This window comes from Triticum aestivum, chromosome 1D (genome assembly GCF_018294505.1).
Source record: "Triticum aestivum cultivar Chinese Spring chromosome 1D, IWGSC CS RefSeq v2.1, whole genome shotgun sequence".
NCBI lineage: Eukaryota > Viridiplantae > Streptophyta > Magnoliopsida > Poales > Poaceae > Triticum > Triticum aestivum.
The window spans coordinates 128,823,858-128,846,909 of NC_057796.1; the positions used below are offsets into that span (position 1 = coordinate 128,823,858).

At 45.2% G+C, this 23,052-nt stretch overlaps 2 protein-coding genes across 2 annotated transcripts; both read right to left on the reverse strand.

The window, feature by feature from the left end:
- Positions 1 to 528: 528 nt before the first annotated feature.
- LOC123158171 (uncharacterized) lies at positions 529 to 6,557 on the reverse strand. The gene is made up of 3 exons (XM_044576266.1): positions 6,465 to 6,557; positions 6,083 to 6,378; positions 529 to 652 (listed from the first exon to the last, which is right to left on the reverse strand). The coding sequence occupies exons 1-3, from the start codon at positions 6,522 to 6,524 to the stop codon at positions 529 to 531; spliced, it is 480 nt and encodes a 159-aa protein (XP_044432201.1). The 5' UTR covers positions 6,525 to 6,557.
- Positions 6,558 to 13,837: 7,280 nt separating this feature from the next.
- LOC123180734 (hexokinase-7) lies at positions 13,838 to 17,519 on the reverse strand. Its single transcript, XM_044592857.1, has 8 exons — positions 17,010 to 17,519; positions 15,796 to 15,946; positions 15,509 to 15,688; positions 15,323 to 15,397; positions 15,051 to 15,206; positions 14,848 to 14,946; positions 14,631 to 14,761; positions 13,838 to 14,471 (listed from the first exon to the last, which is right to left on the reverse strand). The coding sequence occupies exons 1-8, from the start codon at positions 17,195 to 17,197 to the stop codon at positions 14,060 to 14,062; spliced, it is 1,392 nt and encodes a 463-aa protein (XP_044448792.1). The 5' UTR covers positions 17,198 to 17,519; the 3' UTR covers positions 13,838 to 14,059.
- Positions 17,520 to 23,052: the final 5,533 nt, after the last annotated feature.

A 23,052-nucleotide genomic window follows, 5' to 3' on the forward strand; every position in this document is an offset into this window, starting at 1 on the left:
ACGGCCTCATGCAGCGACCTGGCCGAGTCACGTTCGTGCGTGAGTAGCGGCCGGGATTCCATCTACATGCATGGCTGGTTAGTTAGTGGGCTAGCTACAAGGCTGGGCGTGAGCGCTTCTAGTATGCATGCTAGCTGAGTTGGTTAGTGCATGGAGGTGTGGCGTCGTGGTAGTTAGTAAGTGCTGTTAGTGGCCGATGGAGGCGGCTAGGCTGTGCGTGGCCTTGCATATTTAAGTGGCTGGTGGTGTTGTGTAGTGTGTGGAGAGAGCTAGAGAGATGATGTAGCCTCTGGGAGTGTATGTGCACTCACGGTGGGGTGGTGTGTGTCTGTCAGAGTTCGAGCTCGCCAGAAATACAAGGGGCTGTTCGTGCGGCCGGAGGCGTTTGTGCGCCGGGAAACCTCGTGTCCTCTCTTTTTCTTGTTTCTTCCTTATCTCCGGTGATCGCCGTGGTTCAGTGAGTAGGCTAGACAACAACATGAACTCACAACGTGCATCAACGTGGATGTCCGGGCGAACGGCTCTCCACTAGGCACAAGCCATCTCCCACACCTTCCCTGGTTGTGCAGGATTGAGCGGCTCACGTGTGGACATAGGCAAAGAGGTGTGGCGCCACTTGGCAGCTGCGACCTTACGGAAGCCACTAATCCATCTAAAATAGAGTAGAGTTTTCATCCTCAGAGGATGAATCTTATTTTTCTAAAGCGGAGCTGTAGGATTTGCCTCATCTATCAAATAAGGAGAAGTTAGAGTTTTAGAAGCGGGATTGCTAAATCTCGATCGACTAAGACTTAACCAAGTCTCGGTCGACACTATATTCGTGGGATCCCACGCGAAGATTCGTACATTTTTTTCTTTCTTATATGTTATCTACTTGACTTAGATTTGGTTAAGTCTCAGTCGATGAGACCTAGCCACACCCTTTATAAATGACCAACATTTACAGCATAACAATTACTCATGTGATATAATATTCCCTAGTTGAAGAAAGGAGCATGATGAAGGAGGCCATTGCTCGTCTATTGGATGGATCTAGTGACTGGCATGGAAGAATGGCAGGATTTCGCTTGCATCTTTGATGCTGAACTCTCGCCAAGGCTCCTCCTCAATCGTGCGCTGCAACTAAGGCCATCTTGTTCGCAAGGCGATGTTAAGCAGCCACAGATTAGGGATCCCGACAAGCATTGTCTATTTTTTAAAGGATTTGACACTCTTACGTGTAGGATCTAACCCAAGCATCATTTTCTATATATGCTTATCACAAAATGGTCAGGATTTGAGTATAACACTGTATGCATATGTGATTCTGTATCTCCATTCCAAACACAATGACCACAGCCTGCTCTTAATAGCAGAAAAACTGTTTTGTGCGGCTCCTACAGAATTCTTTCCACTTGTATGGTCGAACACGTTGAAGGAACGCAAGCTGCACGCCGGCGCAGGTCCTGCTCCAGATTAGGAACGACATGGGGCTCTGGCACAAGGCCTACGGCTATGCGCTCCAGAGTCTTCAACCCGGTCCATAGACCATTAGAGCCAGATTAACCTAGTAGGGCTTCCTTTCTGGTGCCTGGTGTTCGGCTACTGTACTTCGACTCAACGTGTATAACCTGGAATCCCATTTCTTCTACGTACCCTTTAATGAACGCTGTTAGCATTTCCGTCAAAAAAAAAGTGAGCGTGGGGCCTTATGGAAAATCCCTATGTATTGGAGCTAATTTTTTTTAAATAATATATTTTTTTAATTACAGAAATAATACGCAAAAAAAAAGAATTTTCAAAAATAATACACCATCGGCCTACTGCAGGCCGACTGAGCCCAGTCGGCCCACAGCAGGCCGACTGGTGGCCCATTAGTTTGCTGCTGGCCGATTGGGCCGTCGGCCACCAGATCAAGCCCAGTCGGCCTGCAGTTGGCCGACAGGGTCCAGTCGGCCTGCAGTACACCGATTGGCCTGCAGTGGGACTATGCTCAGTTGGCCTGCTGTGGGCCGACTGGTGCATGCCTATTTTTAATAATACATGATGATATTTTTTAAAAGTATATATTTTAACACGTTATGAATACATGGTAACATTTCTTCAAATACATTTTTAATGGAAATACCTTTTTTTAAACCACACAACATTTTTTAAAATGCTTTTCTGAAATTTTCACAAACTTTTTTTAGAAACACGCGAATATTTTCTTAAAATGTCATGATCCATCTAAACATTTGTTAACCCACGTGATATGTGAGTATATTGATTGTAATATCATCTTATATTATGGGATGAAGGGAGTACCATTTTTTACAATGTCATGGATATTTTTTGAAAACACGAGAATATTTTCAGCAAAGGTGACGTACATTCATTTAGTGGCACGAACCATTTCTTTTCATATTTTCCAAAAAAATTGCATGCATTTTTTGAAAGGCGGGAACCTTTTTCCATTGTGATGAACATTTGTTTTGGAAGTTATCGACATTTTCAAACTGCGCTTTTCCCGCCACACATTTCCCGCCACCCATTTCCCGCCAACCATTTCCCGCCACCCATTTCCCGCCAACCAATTTCCCGCCACCCGTTTCCCTCCTCCCATTTCCCGCCAACCTTTCCCGCCATACCACAGTCGTTCTTTGCCGCCATTTTCTCGTCTCTACCTATAAAACCCCCTTCAGACGGAGCTGGATAAGCATTGCAGTGTAGTGTAGTTGAGATGTCCCATTATCCTTTCGATCGTAGTTTTCACCCTGGGATGAGCAGGACTCTTCTGAGGCTAGCTACCGATTTCAGGATGGATAATAGGATAGTTCCATGGGACGAACTCACCGGTAGTGACACCATAATGAATGAGTTGGCTCACCAATTACGTAGGTCTGGGTGGCCTGAAAGGACCTATGAGGAGGTACGTAAAGAACTTCTTAGGTTGCATGACAGGTGGAAGAAGGTAGTGGTGCCGAAGAGTGAAACTTTCAGAAGGATTGCAACAACTAATCCATGTTTATGGACTGAGGAGAGCGAGGACGAAGATGATATCTTCATGCCGCCGCTTCCGGGTTCTGCATCGTCGAAGGGCAAGAGTTCTTCATCATCGAAGGGCAAGGTTTCTGCATCGTCGAAGGGCAAGAGTTCTTCATCATTGAAGGGCAAGGTTTCTGCATCGTCGAAGGGCAAGAGTTCTTCATCGTCGAAGGGCAAGAGTTCTGCATCGATCGAGGATGACGATGATGACTTCATGTAGTTTTTATGTTGTATGTTGTGAGTTCAGTTACGTGCCATTTAATTTAGATGTAGTTCTATCTAGTTGTTTGCAATGTCTCGTTGTATGAATATTATGTTCTATCTAAATATGATCTTGTAGAGTAGGCATATGTCTCGTACATAAGTACATAGTCATTTGTCTCATACATAGAATAGACATAAGTCTCACACAGAAATAGATGGTAATGTCTCTACTGATACATAGGAGCTGCAATGACGACGTCTGGCCTGCCGGGGAGGCGGATCTCGAATGACAAATTCATCACATATAACTCGGTTTCCTGTAGCAATGCAACTGAACAACCCTTTTCCATTCCCATTCGCTCAGCATTTCTTGAATCTTGCCATCATCAGTTATGTCAATCAATTTTCTTTCCCCAGGGCCATCTGAATGCTTCCTGCTGACGTAGTACACAAAATCGTCTTCCTTCAACCCTTGCTTCAACATGAATTTAGTCTTCAACCAATCAAAAGTGAGGTCCACTTCACTAACTTGCACAACACTTGGAGACAAGCCTTGGACATGAGCAATAGGGCTAAGCACTCACTGAGTACCCTCAGCCATCTGCAACACACAAATCGCATTGAGTACCTACCCTACCCCTTAATATCCCCACTAACAAATATTAGACATGTCTATATATTACGAAGCTATATATTACAGAATATTAACGGAGCAACTAATACAATTCACCCACCTACAATTATATTACGAATATTTGCCGTAGCAACTACAAATATTGACAGATTAATATATTTGACTGGACTGCCTATATTACGGACCTTTTTTCTGGACTCCTACATATACTGACACTCCTAAATACTTGACATCCACATATAGGACGGATTATTACCGGAGCAACTACACATTTTTACACAACTAATTAGTTGACATCTAAATATATTAACAAATACTACCGGAGCACCTACGAAAAATAAAATGTGGGCTGAAATATACCCTTGAAGCGTGCGTGCGAAGGATGAACGACGAACGGCGGCCACCAAACTGCCGGTGCTCCGGCTCCAACGAAGAACGACGAACAACAGCTTCACCTCCACCACAGTGCCCCAACTTCACCACCAGCACACTGCAATGCTTATCCAGCTCCATCTGAAGGGGGTTTTATAGGTAGAGAGGAGAAAATGGCGGGAAAGAACGACTGCGGTATGGCGGGAAAGGGTTGGCGGGAAATGGGAGGAGGGAAACGGGTCGCGGGAAACGGGTGGCGGGAAACGGGTGGCGGGAAACGGGGCGGGAAATGGGAGGAGGGAAACGGGTGGCGGGAAAAAGTTGGCGCGAACATATGGCGGGAAAAAGTTGGCGCGAACATATGACGATGATGACTTCATGTAGTTTTTATGCTGTATGTTGTGAGTTCAGTTACGTACCATTTAATTTAGATGTAGTTCTATCTAATTGTTTGCAATGTCTCGTTGTATGAATATTATGTTCTATCTACATATGATCTTGTAGTTCCGATAACAGAGTACTAAAATAGAGTAGGCATATGTCCCGTACATAAGTACATAGTCATTTGTCTCATACATAGAATAGACATAAGTCTTACACAGAAATAGATGGTAATGTCTCTACTGATACATAGAAGCGTCAGTGACGACGTCTGGCCTGGCGGGGAGGCGGATCTGGAATCGGGGACCATCCCAACCTGTCGGGTGCCCTAATGTGACGAGGAGGAATCTCAGACTCTCCCTGGTCATGCTGTGTATCCTGTGTGGGGCCTGGTGGAGGAGTCGAAAACATGTTCATCCACTGGGTGTGCTGCGACATCTGAGCCTGTATGTTGTCCTCGGGATGTTGATCACCCCCCACGTATCATGTGATGCCGACATAGACGCCTGATATCCATAGGCCCCTACGCGATGGAACGTTTCATCATGAAGAATGAGGTCGCGTCAATTAATATTGAAAACAATAAATATGAAGACACATACCTGCTGGGTGTGACGTCTGCTCTGGCTGAAACACGAAACTGGACGAGGGACCGTGCTGCTGTGGCTGTGGAGAAACACGAAGCTCGACGAGGGACCGTGTTGCTGTGGCTGTGGAGAAAACACGAAGCTCGACGTGGGACCATAGTGCTGCGGGTGCCACGTAGAACTGCCAGGTTGGTCAGGACGGGGTGGCCTGGTTGTCAGCTGCTGTGCTAGGCGTGGACGTGGTTGATGTCGGTGCATGGAGTGACGCGGCTGCTCCTGCTCGTGCTGAACAACATCGGTTCTCCGGGTGCACGTGATAGCCTCGTACACAGTCCGTATCTTATTCTGAATTCTTTCTAAGAAGGGCTATACCACTGGACGATGATGAAGAAGAGGTCCAGACGATAGTGATCGTCCAAAGGTGGTCACGTCGTCGTACAATTCGCGTGTCAAGGTAGCCTGCAAATTTCCATGACGATTAATAATGTCTGTCTCTTGCACGTCAAAGTATGTGACAACATTACGTAAAGAAAAAATATCTTACCGCGTACTGCCTAGAGCCCGAAGTATCATAGCTCGGGTACATATCCGACGGAGTAGGATCCGGTAACTCCTCTGGGTGGGAGTACTCAACAATGCCTAACCGTGTTCCGGTCATGTAGCGCCGCAAATAGAGATTGAATTCATCGAGATCGAAATTGTGATTCTCGTGCCATAGATTTGTGTTTGCTGTCTCCCATTCTATAACATACGGCTCTAGTCTAACTAGCCAGTCAGCAGTTGTCCTGTTCATGCCCTTCCTTGTCGTCCTAAAATTGTGGTGTGTGTTCAACAATTACGTAAAGCTTCGAATGGAGTACTATGAAAGAAAATGCAACACTAAAAAACTGGTTAATACCTGTGGATGTGTGCTGGCACCGGGTTCTCTATAGGGGGAGGTAGCTCCAACTGCAGAAGACCAAATTGCCTCATAACCCTCTGCTGTGCCATCTCCTCGACGAAGACATCGAAGATGATATTCGATTTTGTCATCCAGTAATCTCGGTCCCTTGTGCATAGAACAGACATACCAGCAGGGTATCTCGCTTGTATGGCTGCTTCCGTGTAGGGCTGCCAGATGACCCCGGTGTACGCATCGAACTGCTCGTTCAATGCTGTGTATGCCTTCCTGGTCTGATCACTAGCAAAGCGTCTCTGCAGAGAATAAAAGTTAGTAGCCGCTAGCATCGATCGATCTCTTGTGCAGAAAAAGTTGCATTAAATTACAACACGGTGCATACCTTGCGACGAGTCCAACACAGACCGAAAGTAGGCATGTCGATGCCGTCAACATCAAACATGGCGTCTATAGGCTCATGAACACGTACATCTGGTCGCCCTATAGAGAACCTCTCCCACGACCATAGCTGTAGGAATAGAGGGCATCCAAGAAGGGCTGGCTTTCTCGATGTAAGCTGGCAACCGTTGCACATACCTTGGTATGTAGCCGCTAACACCGCCGAACCCCAACTCCTCTGTCTGATCTGATCCGCCGTCTGAGCGCTCGCTATCTCGAGTGCCATAGGGATGTAGAGGGCGCTAATAGTGGTGACATGGTTCTCCGTGAACATCACCTTGCCGAAAAGCCACAGCAAAAGTGACACATCCTCCAGAGTAGGAGCCATCTCTCCCCATCTGAAGTGAAACGTGTGGGTCTCTGGCCTCCAACGGTCCACTAAGCAGCTCAGCAAATACCCATCGATGGCGACGCGTTTCTCACCCGGGATAGACTCAACCAGACGCGCGAAAGGTAAAAGGCCGGCCCATTTCAACCTTCATCAGAGAACTTTTCAGTTAGTGTCTCCCATTTCAACCATTAATATGCATGTCAGTGTGCAAATTAATAAAGCACGTACCGCTGAAGCCATCCTGAGTGTATCTTCCAGTTTTCCTTAGGAGTGCGAGTGACCAGAGGCTCAAGCTTGCGCTCATACCATATCGCAGCACGATGACCCCTATCAATGTCCCCATTCAGCAACCACAATCCCGACATTCCTGCACATACAAAATTCAGAACATAGTGTCACACTTAATAAAAATTCAGAACAAAGTGCCACACTTAATAAAAATTCATAACATAGTGCCACACTTAATAAAAATTCAGAACATACTGTCACACTTATTACAAATTCAGAACATAGTGCCACACTTAATAAAAATTCAGAACATAGTGCCACACTTAATAAAAATTTAGAACATAGTGCCACACTTAATAAAAATTCAGAACATAGTGCCACACTTAATACAAATTCAGAACATAGTGCCACACTTAATACAAATTCAGAACATAGTGCCACAGCACACTTAATATAAATTCTGAACAAACTAGTGCTAGCTTAGCTTCTTCCTCTCGCCCTTACTCCTCTACTACCTCTACCTCCTCTTCTTCCCCGGTTGCCTCGTCCACGCCCAGTGACGAAAGTGGGACAATTAGTGTCCCTATGGCCAAATTCATTGCATAGAATGCATTGCCTAGTCGGACCTCCTGCTTCAGATTCATCCATATCATTTCGGATGCGCTGACACTGCCGTCTGCCTCTACTTGTACGCATATGCTCTGGGTTTGGAATGTAACGCCTTTCGGCGGGGTTGACGCTGTTGAAATTACCCATTGATCGAAAACCCATCAGCTCACCTGTCTAGGTATTGAGGACAGCCTCTTTCAGAAAATATGGAGACACAAACGATATTGCGTCCATTCCAAGCTGCCCGCAAGCAGCAAGTACATGTGAGCAAGGTAGGTGAAGCAATTTCGGTTTATTGCATGTGCACTCACACGTTGGCTAGGCTTCATTGCCAATTTTCACCTCATGCGTCCTCAACTCATTTGCACATCCGAATTTGTTGTTGGCTAAGCGGACCTCAAACCTTCTTTCTTGATTACCGATGGCGACTACAGTGTGTGACCTAGCTTTTTGCATCTTGTTGTCCATGTACTTCGTGACTCTTTCACAGTACCGTGTATTTGGGTTGTTCAAGATATGTTGCTCTGCTATTTGACGTCTGTCTCTGAAATACTTGACGGTGCCATAGAAAATACCCTCAACGATGGCTGTAAGTGGCAATGCCCGGTTTCCTCTGAGGACAAAGTTGTATGTTTCCGCGAGGTTCGTTGTCATGACACCGTACCTTGATCCATGTGTGTCATGTAGCAAAGACCACCTCTGCAGAGGCTCATGCTCTATCCACTGCTCGAAGGTTTTAATCGACCTCCCGAGCCTTCTCCTAGTACCAGGTGGGTCAAAGCCTGGCAGGTCACATAGCCCAACAGCCTCCTCCTCCACGGCCGCTGTTCCTGTTGCCAACTGTGCAGCTACTGCTTCAACATGTGCCCTCACCGCTGCATCTCTTGCAGCTTTCCTGTCCCTCACGTGTCTCTGCGTGCACACATTAAGTCTGTCGCGTATCAAATTATACTTCCATAACTGGTTCTGCTTGCAGAGTTTTTTGAACAGATTCATCAGGTTCTTATTTCTAAACTGCGAGAAGAAATTAGCCCCGAGATGGCGCATGCACCAACGGCTCTGCAAGTCCTGCCATGGAACTTGTTCCTCAGGGCTTGGGTTTGTCAGTGTCCTTATCGCACTGAGTATACCTGCATGCCTGTCATGAAGGATGCACACATTGGGCTTCTCCTTAACAACTGATATTTTCAACTGCCTGAAGAACCATGTCCAACTTTCAGTGTTCTCACTCTCCACAAAAGCAAATGCCAGTGGGACGACTTGATTTTGGCCGTCTTGACCTATGGCTGTCAGGATCTGACCCTTGTACTTGCCTGTGAGAAAAGTACCGTCAACACATATCACCGGTCGGCAATGCCTGAAAGCTTCGATGCATACACCGAAAGAGAAGAAGAGACGATGCAAAACCCTCACAGTTGGGAACTCTGGCATGAACATGTCTTGGATATCGATATAGGTGCCTGGATTCCGCTGCTGCAGGGTGTGGAGGAGGTGGACAACAGAGTCATATGCATCAAAATAAGAACCAAATCTCCTCTCAAGCGCTGCATGCTTAGCCCTCCAAGCCTTGCCATAAGAAATTCTATACTTCAACCTGGCGAACACTTTTGTCTGCACTGCCTTCACTTCCATAGCTTTGCCTTGCACTATCTCATCGTAAAACAGTCGAGCAATAAGCGTGGATGAAAGGTTGGCATGATCTTGAGGGATGCAGGGAATAAGACAAGTGTGATTAACTAAGTCACTTATCACCCAACTTGTGCCATACTTAGGGAGAAAGCCGTGCACCCTTGCGGGACAATCTGCGTTCTTGCATACCATTGTGAGGAATTTCTGACTGGACACCTCAGCTTTGAAAACCCTTTGCGTGGACATTGCCCAATTAATTATTGCATCCTTCAGGGCTTGCTTGTTCGGATACATAGCACCCGTCGCAATATTGTTCTGGTGATATTGCCAGGCCGAATCATGTCCATCATTCACGGTCATTGCAGATGATAAGTCATGATTCCACCATGCAGGATTCGGGACCTCCTCTGCATTTTCTTCTTCATCTGACTCGTCAGAATCATCGGCATGACCCCTTTCAACATCGGTGTCTTCTTCTTCCATCTGGTTCTGCATGTGCCCATCTACCTCGTCAGCGTCCACCTCGCCATTGTAATCACCATCGGCATTTCCTCCTTCTACCTGACTACTCTGCCCTGGTTCATAACCATAAGCATTTCCTCCTTCTACCTGACTGCTCTGTCCTTGTTCGTAACCATAAGCATTTCCTTCTTCTACATGACTGCTCTGTCCTTCGTAGCCACCCTCCCCTTCATGTGCAGTGACCTCCTTCACGACGGGAAGCACTAAAGCAACAGGATTGCATCCCCTTCGTTCACAACCTTGTAACCACCGCACCCAATCGGAGTCTCCCTCTATTGGCCTCAAATAAAAGTAAATTTTTGAACTTGACCGTGTCCACAATGCATGAACACCGACGGTGTGTGTTTCAGTATCAAGACCTAAACTTGCCGCAATCCATTCTTTCAACTGACTAACAGACCATGTTTGTGGTGCGCTGATTGCCACCTCTATGTGAGTAAATTCACTCAGATCTGCTCCCAACTCATTTGTTTGGACAGTACCAGGACCATAGTAAAATCTCAACTTCACTACATCGGACATCTCGACTCACCTATTTTTTTTCAACATAGAAATACAAGTATTAGACATGTCTATATATATATTACCAGGACCATAGTAAATTTCACGATCAATATAATTTAATCTATGTGGACGATTATGATGAGTTGCTTGACTCTTCTTTTAATAATAATATAATAAATAGGCCCATGTTTACTAATAATAAATAGGCCTCAAATAATAATAATAATATAACTGACAAATATGATAATTTAGTTTATTTGAATTATATGGCCCATGTTGATGTATTTTTTATTTTAATCTATGTTAAGAATAATTTAGAAAAAGGCATGCGTCTTATTTCTACGATCATGTAAAATTCTTCCTTGCAAAGAAGTTTTTATCCGAAGTTTTTTTGTTAAACTACAGCGTGGCCGTTTAAAAAAAACAGTGTGGGTTAGCGGGTAATCCGCTTCATATTGGCATCGGGTACGGACTGAAACGTTTTTTAACATGTAGTTCTACTTTTCCCTTTTTTGTTTGCTTGTTAAATTTCCATCACACTGACATGCTATGCACATGCCGACCCCAACTCTTTAAAAAAAACTTGTCTCTTCTTTCCAACTTTTTATTCATGTTTCCAACTTCTTATCCCACACCTGTGTACGTGTCAAGTATTAAGCAACAACTTATTATCCCCACTAACAACTAATACAATTCACACACCTACAACTATATTACGAATATTTGCCGTAGCAACTACAAATATTTACGTATACTACCGGGGCAAATAACAATAATCGCACACAAATTTAATTTCACATCGAACGAAGCGTGCGTGCGAACGAATAATATTTACGTATACTACCGGGGCAAATAACAATATTTCCGTATACTACCGGGCCAAATAACAATAATCGCACACAAATATTTACGTATACTACCGCGGCAAATAACAATATTTACGTATACTACCGGAGCACCTACGAAAAATAAAATGTGGGCTGAAATATACCCTTGAAGCGTGCGTGCGAACGAAGAACGAAGAACGACGAACGACGAACGACGAACGACGAACGAGGACGAACGAAAAACTGCCGCTGCTCTGGCTCCAACGAAGAACGACGAACAACAGCTTCACCTCCACCTCACTGCCCCAACTTCACCACCACCACACTGCCCCAACTTCACCACCACCACCTCCACCAAAATGCTCACCACGACCACCACGAGCTACCCCGTCAGTAGATCGACACCTCTTTTGGCTGCCCTAAATGAGTTGAACCCATTCACGGTTCCAAAATCGCGAAAATGTAGCTCATTTAGGTGTACAAATGTGTGCCATTTTTCTGTAGAGAGAGGAGGAGGAAGAACACAGAAGAAATGAGCCACCAGGTGGATAGGAGAGGAAGGAGAGGATAAGGGCGGGCACGGGAGAAGAATAATGGAGGAAGGAGAGGAAGGAGAGGATAAGGGCGGGCCGGCCAACGCGCGTCAGGTCGGCAGCACCCTGTCGGCCACCAGGTGGCCGATCGGCGGGCGGCAGGCCGACAGGGGCGCACCACGCCGACAGGCCACTGCCTCCCCCTCGCGACGTGGCCCGACCAACCACAGGCCGCCGCGTGCCAGCCCGGCCTGCAGTCGGCCTCCTGCTAGCCGATCGGCCTGCTGTGGGCCGACTGGGCTCAGTCGGCCTGCAGTGGGCCGACGGTGTATTATTTTTGTAAATTCTTTTTTCTGCGTATTATTTCTGTAATTAAAAAAAATGTATTATTTAAAAAAAATTAGCTGTATTGGAGTGGGCTGGGCACCCTAATCGTTTACTTTCCCTATCTCAACACTTTGTTGTTGAACTGTGACCCTCAACACTCGTAACAAAGGAAAATTGGAGGGAAAGAAGAGGATTTGGATCCTAGATAAAATCTTATTTCTACCCTTAGGGCTCATTCGCTTTGGAGAATTTTTCGAGGATTCCTACGAGATTTCCATCATGTCATTTCCCCCATATGTTTAAGCATTAATTTGACAGGTATAGTAGTAATAGATTCCTTAGGATTGTGTATATATTCATATGATTCCTTAAGATTCTTAGCATTAGGTGAGACCTTATGAAAAATTTCTATGTATTGGAGCGAGCAGGGTACCCTAATCGTTTACTTTTTCTATTCGACTAATTTGAAAATCATGTAAACCAAATGGAGCCTTTTTTTTTGCGGCAAACCAAATGGAGCCTTAGATCATAGGATGGACTCGCTCTTATTACATATGATTTTATTTATCTTACCCTTGTTAAACTCGGTTATTAGAGTGATAAAAGGTTTTTTCCCTGTAGAAGATGTTCGAGCGCTAGCCTCTTGCGGGTCTCCTATTAATGCAACAACTCGCCTTCCCCTTCTTTCCGTCTTCTGTGTTTCATAACGGACTTTGTGTTTTCATTATGCAAGCAATGGAAAGGGGTTAGCCCAGCTTGAAAAGATATCATAGGATTGGACCAAATAAATTTCACATGATATTTTTTATTAAATATTTGGAGCAAACAAATCATGAGCTATAACATAACTTCTTTGAAAGTGTCAATACATCTTCGTTCTTTGTACCATCTCTTCGTCTCTCTATTTTTTGTGGGAAATCCTTTTGTCTCTCTATCAAATCAAGCATGACATTATAACATCCAATGTCAAACATTCCTGCATTTTCTTCTTCCGGCGTAAAAAGGGCTATTCTCTGTAATATATGTGGTCCTGTTTTTGTAAATACATAATGGTGTGACATTTGGATCCTGTATTTTTCTTATTCATGAACTCCTATGAGAATGCGTCAGTTAGATCACCTCCACATCATCCAAAAAGCTATAAAATGCATTTTGTTTATTTATTATAGAAATGTTGGGACAACGGAACTAAGAGAGTTTTTTCTTCAGAATTAACATGCTTTCAAAATAATCTTTTCCTTAGGGTTCTGATTTTGGGTTTGTCTATTAATTTCAAAATCATGAGAAAGTTGTTTTTTAACTTTGGAGAAGCTTTAATTTTTTAAATTGATCCTCTGTTTCTTAAGTTGGAGGTGTCGTGATGATGTGTGGTGGAGGTATATGGCGACCACATCAAGTCAGAACCAAGAATTCGGTAATTGTTCGAACCCATTGCAAAAGAAAAAAAATCATGCCTCTCTGTTAATTCTGTTAATTTACATTGCCAACTTTCTCCAAATATGAAAAAGAAAGCCTTGACAGCATTTCCATTTATTCACAAGAAAATAACAGAATATGAGGGCATATTTTGTAGTGGCAATTTTTTTTGTTCGAAAAGAGGGGGCACCCCTCGGCCTCTGCATCGAGTGATGCAGACAACCTTTTATTGATTATTTCGAAGTTCAACATCCAATGACAATAAAGTTATCTCGAGTGTTGCGTTGAGCATTACTTTCTTTGGGCTACACAAGGTCTTCCACAAAATTCAGAAATTTAGTAACCAGCTCTATTTTCAGCTGTTCGGAAAACAAGAAAAGCCCTGTTCCACTTTCACAAACCTTCCGGATATGTCCTAAATTGGTTTATAACTTTCTATGCAACACCACAGTGGTTCGGTTACGAACTTAAGACGCTGGAGCTTGCAACAGCAAACGTATGTATTTTGATAAGACATTAGTTTGACAGAGGCACATCAGGCTTCTTTGAAATGTACAAAGAACACTAGAGTCAAATAACATCAGCCACTGTCTGAGAAAAGCTTGTAACTTGATCAGTTGAGGTACTGAGAGTGAGCAGCAGCAATCAGGGCAGCTCCGACGCCCGAACCGTCCTTTGTGAGCTTCACTGCCACCAACTCCGATGCTTCCTTGCCAAGCAGCTCCACCAGCGTGCTCTCCAGGCACTGCCGGAACTTGGCGTAATGCTCAAACAGCCCGCCGTCGATCGCGATGACTGTCCTCCTCTTGTCGCCTGGGGTGCCCCTACCAATCTTCCTGATTATCCCCACAATCCCGGCAGCAGCCAGCCGGGCAGACCTGCTGGTCACAATGTCGCAGATTTCGACGACCATCTTCCGAGTCTCCAAGGACGTGTCTTTGATCTTCAGGGTTTCTGCCAGTTTTTCAGCTACAATCCTCAGATCAGGGGTTTCATCATGGTGCATCGCGGAAATATCAGGAGTCCTGAATGTCACACATGAGAAGAGGAGATGCGGTCAGCACTGCGCCGCGTCCAGTCATATGTTACACAAAACCAGTGAACTACAAACATAATGCCATGGATTATCTGTTCTCTAACATTACTGATCGCTACGTATAACACAGTTAGCAATGCAAATATACCTCAGAATGAAGCGAGTTTTGAGGTTGGTGCGTTTAATGTGACCAAAAATTGAAGATCGCGAGGCGATTTTAAGAAGCACCCTCCTCACGATGTCGCCAAGATACATTCCGGATATTAACTTTTCGAAGATCTGGAAAGGAAATGAATGTTAGGGTATTGCAAGCTAAGGTTTAACATGAATGATAATTGATAACTGTGTAAGTCCTACAAGCTTGCCTGCTCTCTAGGATTTAGGCTCTCCTTGTCTAATGCTTGATCATATTCTGTGATCGGAAGGCATGAAGAAGAGAAGTTGCCCCATTCGGTATTTATAACCTGAAACACAGAAAAGTACAGTCAGAAGACATGAATGAATTAGATAAGTGATCTTGTGCAGTGCACATTAGTCATTTGGAATTGAACAGGCCTATAAACCTTACCATATTTCCTGATTTTGGTAACTCTCCTTCCAACTTGGGTATGGCATCTGCCTTTTCTACATATGCGGCATTTGAGCCGGTACCTAATATCACGCCGATGACAACATCTTCATCGTTATAGCTGCCCGTAGCCAGTGTCCCTACGGTGTCATTGATCTGAACCATGAACAAGTAATGTCAAATACGTTCCCAACAGAAGATCGTGTTAGTGTGATTGAGAAAAATGCAAACGCTAATCGCATCGGTTCAGAAGAGAAGATAAGAGAACCTACCAACGCAGACACACGCATGTCGACACCTTGCTTCTCCATGGCCGTCTGCAATTCCGCGACTACATCTTCGCCGACCTGTAAAAAATTTCAAAGGTAATTTCAGATATATTTGTCAAGCAAATGGCACAACTCTGATTAAAAGCTGGATTTTCTTGAATGCATCTCCACAAAGCATGGAATACGTACAGCGTCATCGATGGCAAACGCCTTTGTCCACTTGATCAGGGTGCCCGATGCGATGGACGACTGCCTCACGGGGAAAGAGAACGTGAAGCCCAGCTCCCTCTGCTTGCCGTCCAGCACTTTGTTATCTCCTTCATCTGCAACAAACTTGGCTAGTGCGGACGCAATGAAGCCAAACAACTCCTGAGGAGGCATGAGCACAAGGTCAAATGTGCCAACGAGACCATCACATCCAGGTACCAACAATACAGGGTAATGAGACTTGGAAACTGCAAAGCATGTGTACTAACCGCAGCGCTGCCTGACATGAGGTGAGGAGGAATAGAGACCTCCCTGGATTCACGCTTGACGACGCGCTTGTCCTTGCCAGCGAGCTGCACACGAAGCACGCGGAAGTTTGTTCCTCCAAGGTCCAGTGCGTAGAACAAGCCTTCTTCACTCCTAAATTCAGTCGCAACAAACGGTAATCACGCAAGCATAACTTCAATCTTTTAGTTGAAAGTGTCACTAACTAAGAAGCAATTACAAATTAAAAGTAAGCTATTATGGTTCTAATAGCGAGTACTCCCTCAATTCCAAATTGGCCAAATATATAGAAAAGTCAGATAAAATCTACAATATCAAATATATATAATAGAAAAATATATTTCATAATGAATCTAATGAAGAATATTTGGTGCTGTAGACGTTGACATATTCTTGTATAAACTTGGTCAAACTTAAATTACTTAATGAAGTTTGACTTGTGACAAATCTAGAACTTGAATTATTTTGAAACGGAGGTACTACTAAGTTCTTTTAGAAAAAAATACCCACTTCGTTGAAATTCAAGTCCAAAAATAACTTCAAACTCTAGAAAGCATGTAAGAATATTCAAATGGAATTCGCTGATGAGAAGGCGTTCGCAGGCCAGTTATTAAACAGCAGACGTTCCACCGACACCCACAGTCGCAGACGAGAATTTTTACATACGTAGAGTGGGTAATTCTAGGCCGTTTTACACGGGTTGACGTCCGGACACGCAGGTGGGCAGCAGGGCACACACGTGCTGCCGCCGCACAAGCGGCGCGGACGCCGGCGTGCAAGTGGACACGCGGATGCAAAAAAACACAGAACGTGTAGTACTACGATCCGTCACATGCGCACTTGTTCAAGAAGATCTGTCAACACGCAGCATGGTGCCACTCCCACCATCTGTCAGCACGAGAAATCCAGCCTCGCCACCAACCGAGCTAGCTAGGTGAAGCCAACTACTAGTACAACACCTCATAATTATTATCAAATCGACTCAGGCAATGAACTTGATGCTAAGGCAGAGCCATCAATGCTATCATACGTGTGCTGCTTCCTGCTCTTAATGCTCATTGGAAAGCAAGTCGATGAAACTAATATGCAAATATTTTTGGTTTGTTCGTCCGAGAAATTTGACATGAAAAAGATAATTTTCTTTTCTTGATGTATTACCATGAGCAGATTGAGATCGAGAAGGGTCGGGGAGAGTTACCCGTTGGGGAGGTTGTCGACGTAGGAGATGATCATCTTGATCTTGCTGCCGCCCTCCTGGTGCAGCCCAGCCCTCATCTCCTCCTCCATGGCCGTCGCCACGCCATCCAGTCGCGTCGCCGGGGTCGCGCACTCCTCCCGGAGCTGCGCTACCACCTTCTCCGCCACCGCATCCACCGCCGCCACCATGATCCCGACGCCGACGATCGAACAGAACCCGGCGGAAGAAACTCGTAAGATCAACCGAGAACCAAGCGAGGTTCCACTCCCAGGGGCAGGAAAAGAAGGCCGCTGATCAACTCCCGTGAGCCGTATATATGGTCTTCTTTTCTTTCTTGGGCTGTAGTTCGCGAACAAGATTCAATCCTGGGAGGGGGAGGCGCTCGGGCGCTGAATTTATAATGTTTGGCGGATCCCGTTAGAGAAAGCGACCGAGGAGAGGCCGGGTCGGATGGATATTGACGGGGTGGGATTGGAGGCTGCGTCGGCTTCGGAAAGCTGGTGCTTATCTTGTTGTTTTGCTACGATTCGAGGAGGCTGCGGACGACCACGACCAAACTCGGAGAGGCCGTCGCCAAGAGTGCTGCTGCTTTGAACCTTCACGAGGAGCGTATGACTTTGACTCGCTTGTTTTTTTTTTTTCACTCGACGACTCGTAGAAAACAGGGCCATGGCAAAATAAGGTCGTTAACAACATGCGGGGAATCACGTAGTTTTTTTTTGCGAGAAGGGAGTTTTTATTCCAAACTAATAGGGGTTGTTTGGATCCTAAAACACGTGTTTAGAGGAAACCCCTTATCCAGTTTGGTTTCCTAATAAATCGGTTGTTTGGTTTCCTCTAAACACGTTTAATCCTAAAATTGATTGGATAAGGGGTTGTTTGGATAGCGTATATCCAGTTCATTCAGATCAATGGGTCTAATCTAACCCTAACATGGTTTTGTAAAAACAGTTTCTTAATCCAAACGAAGAATTAAAAACTTGTGTTAACAGAATAACTAACTAAAACTCGTTTTCCTATAATTTCTCCTAAAATCCGTTTTCTAAAAATTTAATTGTATCAAACAACCACATAGAGTTACAATCAGCCATTACAAGACTTCGAAGAAAATCTGAAGCCATATGCAACTAACATGATGTGCTCCAAGCAGTCCGAGCATAGTTCGAAAGACTATGGGCTACTCTATTATGTGATCTACCAATCTTATAATGTTTAAACTCCCGTTTGTCCAACAAAAACTTGATCTCTTGGACTAAATAATCAAGATGGTGATCTGATGAGCAAGGCATTCACTATGAAGACAATGCTCCTAGAGAATATGATTGCACAATAATACTCCCTCCATCTAAAAAAGCTTGTCCCTTAAATGAACGTATCTAGCATCAAGATAGTGTTCGATACATCCATTTGAGAGACAAGCTTGGTTCAAGTTTTTTTGGACGGAGGGAGTAGAAAGACTAGACCACTCAATGGCTAGTGGCATTCCTATTTGATTGCCTGAATTTATGCTTCGAGAGCGTTGTTACAGAAAATAAGGCTGTTATTATTCTGGCTAAAATTTATTATCTCAATTTTCTTGGGAAAGAGTACAAATTGCTTTATCTCTTAAACAAGGACATTCATCTCGCTTTTTATATAAAGCAATACAAGGGAACCATACAAAGATCAAAGATAAAAAAATAATAAGTAAAAGAGTAGCCACGCAACCAAGAAGCACCCTAGACTACTGACTAGTTGAGAAACCACACCTTCAAAACAAAACACCGGACATTTTAGCAAGGCATACACCAAGGGCCGCCTACCCTCTTGCTCCCGGCCATGAAGTGTTGATCCTGCATGCAGACAACAAGGATCGAGAGTGGTGACACTGAAGTCACGTGTAAAAGATAGGATGCATCCCAGATCACCCCACGCCAGAGCCGAAAGAGCTTTGAGCCAACATCCGAGCTTTCCCACCAACGATACACTTGGGCTCGAGGACAATGCCACCACGAGTGTGATGATGCTACACACCACCGCCTTCGAGACCGAAGATACAACCAAGGATTTTCACCTGGAGCCCTGACGGGGGAGGGGGCACAACTACGTCCCCCAAGGGGGACACAACATCCACATGCATCGCTGTCACTGGCGCTGGAGCGTTGAGCTTTCGACTGGAGTCTCACCCACTCTACACCGAGGTACAACAGTTCAGAAAACCCATCGCCACCAAAACTGGCCTCCAAATCACGTTTGGGAGACGCCACCACCGAAGCAACACCACCATAGATCACCCTTCGTCTCGCTCCTCGCCATCCGCACAACTAAGGAAGAGAAGCCACCACCACCACAACACCGCTCGGTAGAGAGCCGACCTCGTAGTCCACCTTCCAAGGCTGCCACCATGACATCCTCAAACGAACCCTTCACTGTCGCTATAACACGTGGACACCTCCCCAACCAACCCGCAAGACCCAACCCCCGACATGGATGGAGCTGACAGAGCGACCCCTGACGTGACTTAGATCTGCGTCGGTATTTCCCCAAAGAGGAAGGGATGATGTAGCAAAGCTATGGTAAGTATTTCCCTCAGTTATGAAACCAAGGTTATCAATCCAGTAGGAGAACCAAGCAACACTATGTAAACGGTACCTGCACACAAAGAACAAATACTTGCAACTCGACGCTTAAGAGGGGTTGTCAATCCCTCTACGGTAAAAAAATAGATTAATTTGTATGAGATTGAATAAATAGATCTAGCAAAAACACAAAATAAATTAAGTAAAGAAAAAGTGCAACAAGGTATTTTTGGGTTTTTGGAATAATAGATCTGAAAACAATATGATAAAAGATAGACCCGGGGGCCGTAGTTTTCACTAGTGGCTTCTCTCAAGAAAATAGCATACGGTGGGTAAACAAATTACTGTTGGGCAACTGATAGAAGAGTAAATAATTATGACGATATGCAAGGCAATGCTCGTGTATATAGGCATCACGTCCAAGATTAGTAGACCAACTCCTGTCTGCATCTACTACTAGTACTCCACACATCAACCGCTATCCAACATGCATCTAGTGTATTAGGTTCATGGAGAAACGGAGTAATGCAATAAGAACGATGGCATGATGTAGACAAGATCTATTCATGTAGGAATAGACCCCATCTTTTTACCCTTAATAGCAAAGATACAAGAGCGAAACGATCACAAAGCACCTCTTCCCATTGCAAGAAAAATTAATCTAGTTGGTCAAACCAAACCGAAGTTTCAGAGAAGAAATACGGGGCTATAACAATCATGCATATAAGGGATCAAAGAAGACTCAAATAATATTCGTAGATAGATCTGATCATAAACTCACAATTCATTGGATCCCAACAAAAACACAGCAAAAAGTCAATACATCAAATAGATCTCCAAGAACATCGAGGAGATAAAAAGAAGCCATCTAGCTACTGCCTACAGACCCGTAGGTCTATGGTGAACTACTCACGCATCATCAGAGGAGCACCAATGAGGATGATGAACCCCTCCGTGATCGTGTTCCCCTCCGGCAGAGTGCCGAAATAGGGCTCTAGATTGGATCTCGTGGTTCTGGAACTTGCGGCGGATGGAATTGTGTTTCGATCGCTCCCCTAGGGTTTCTGGAATATCTAAGTATTTATAGAGCTGAGAGGCGGTGGAGAAGACCTCCATGGGCCCCACCACCCATCAGGGTGCGCCCAGGTGGGTGGTGGGCCCCATGGGCCTCCCCTCCGGTGCTTCCTTGGCTCCCAAGTTGTCTTCTGGTCCCAAAAAAATCTCCAAGAAGTTTCATGGCATTTGGACTTCATTTGGTACTGATATTCTGCGAAGTAAAAAAACAAGCAAAAAAACAACAACTGGCACTGGGCACTATGTCAATAGGTTAGTCCGAAAAAATGATATAAAGTTGCTATAGAATGAAGGTAAAACATCCAAGAATGATAATATAACAGCATGGAACAATAAAAAATTATAGATACATTGGAGACGTATCAGCATCCCTAAGCTTAATTCCTGCTCGTCCTCGAGTAGGTAAATGATAAAAACACTACTGAATCAGGATCTTTACCGTCAGCCACGCTGACGGCAAAGAACGTCTTTGCCATTAGCTTATGTAAAACTGACGGCAAAGATCATGTTTGCTGTCAGCCTGCTCTTTGCCGTCTACTAGCTGATGGCATAGAAGCTTTGCCGTCCGCTAGTAGACGGCAAAGAGGGTGGGCGGCCCACTAACAAGAACGACCTAATGGCCACTTTCTTTGCCGTCTGCTAGTAGACGGCAAAGAAAGTGGTCGTTTAACGGCCGTTTCCCCCGGCCCCACCCCACTAGCTAGGCTCTTTGCCGTCTGCTAGCAGACGACAAAGAGCTCTGACCTAACTAAAAAGCGGCCAGCGCCCGCGCCCCACCCCCTCTCTCTCTCCACTCACCTCATCCGCGCCGCCGCCCCCGTGCCCGAGCCGCCCCCGACCCCCACCGCCCCGCCTCAGCGCCCCGCCGCCTCCTCCACCACCGCCGGAGCCAAGGTGAGTTTTTTTGTTTTTTCTACCGTTCTTTGCGGTTTAGGTTTAGGTGTTATTAATAGGTTTAGGTTAGTGGTAGGTTTAGGTTAGTGCTAGGTTTAGGTTTAGATAATTAGAAGAAGAAGAAAGTTGAAAAAAGAAGAAAAATAAGTATAAGAAGAGGAAAAAGGAAAAAGGAAGAGGGTCGTGGATCGCCGGTCGCCGAGGGGATAGATGGTGGAGCCAGTGGGTCCCGACGCCGTCGCCCATGTCGAGAATCCCTCGGTCCGAGTGCTGACCCATCGACCGTGCGTCGCCATACCAGAGGGCGCCCGGGGACGAGCAGGTTAGGGGGTTCCTCGACGTTGATGGAACCCTATATAGCAAGTATGGTTGGTGCGAGATACATGTGGCCGTTGGTGTCGAACACTACATCCACGTCCCACAATTGACGCTGGCATCCCGCAGCAAGAGTTCTCAGGGCCGGTGGCGGTCGAACACCTATGTAAATTTGTCTTGCAGCCTCTGCGATGATGATTAAAAGCCAAGTGTTGAAACTTGAAACACCCCAACTGACTCAAGTCAGTTTGGTTGTTTGAAGTTTCAAAACTTGGCTTTAATCCTCATCGCAAAGGCTGCCAGACAAATTCGCCAAGGTGTTCGACCGTCATCAGCCCCCAGAACTATTGCTGCGGGATGCCGGGCGCCGGCGTCACTTGTGGGACGTGGATCTTGTGTTCAACGCCGATCGCCACATGTATCTCGCACCGATAATACTTGCTATTTAGGGTTCCATCGACACCGAGGAACCCCCTAACCCGCTCATCCTGTTGTAAATATTTAGTTAGGTTGACGGAAAAAAATATTGCTATGTTACTCATCTTTCAATTTAAATGTGCAGTTTTTTCGTCGCTGCAAGGGTCTAGTGTTCGACGAGCTCCGCCCCGGCGTTCGTGGGTGAGCACAAATGACATCTCCTCCTCCCCCCTTCATTCGCTCTGTTCCGGTCTTCGTGCCGATGAAACTTGCTAGCTATAGGTGTCTTCAATCATCAGTATGCGTGACCACTATGTGTCTCCCGTTCGAAAGCGTTACATCTATAAATATGCATGCATTTGCATATTTATAACCGCGATTCTTTCGAATTGTCCAATGTTATCCATGGACAGCCCGAGTATGTGTAGATTAGGTTCATTTTCCCATATGCTCTGCTCCGAATCCGATGCAGAATTTCGTCGGTGCCTCCCTGTTGTTCTCCGGGTACACATCCTCTCTGCTTATTGCCGAGATGTGTATCAGGAGAATAGCAGGGAGGTGCTGCCGAAATTTTGTGTTGGATCCGGAGCAGAGCATGGGAAAACGAACCCAATCTACACATACTCGGGTGGGATTAGGACCTATCTTTACCTATTAGCGTCTAGGTTGCATGGACGTAATAAAAGTGACAAACTCCATTAACTGATGAATATATACATGCTGATTTATATATATATTTCTTATGTGTCCAGTAGCTAGGCAAGATGAGTGATCGTGCGTGGATG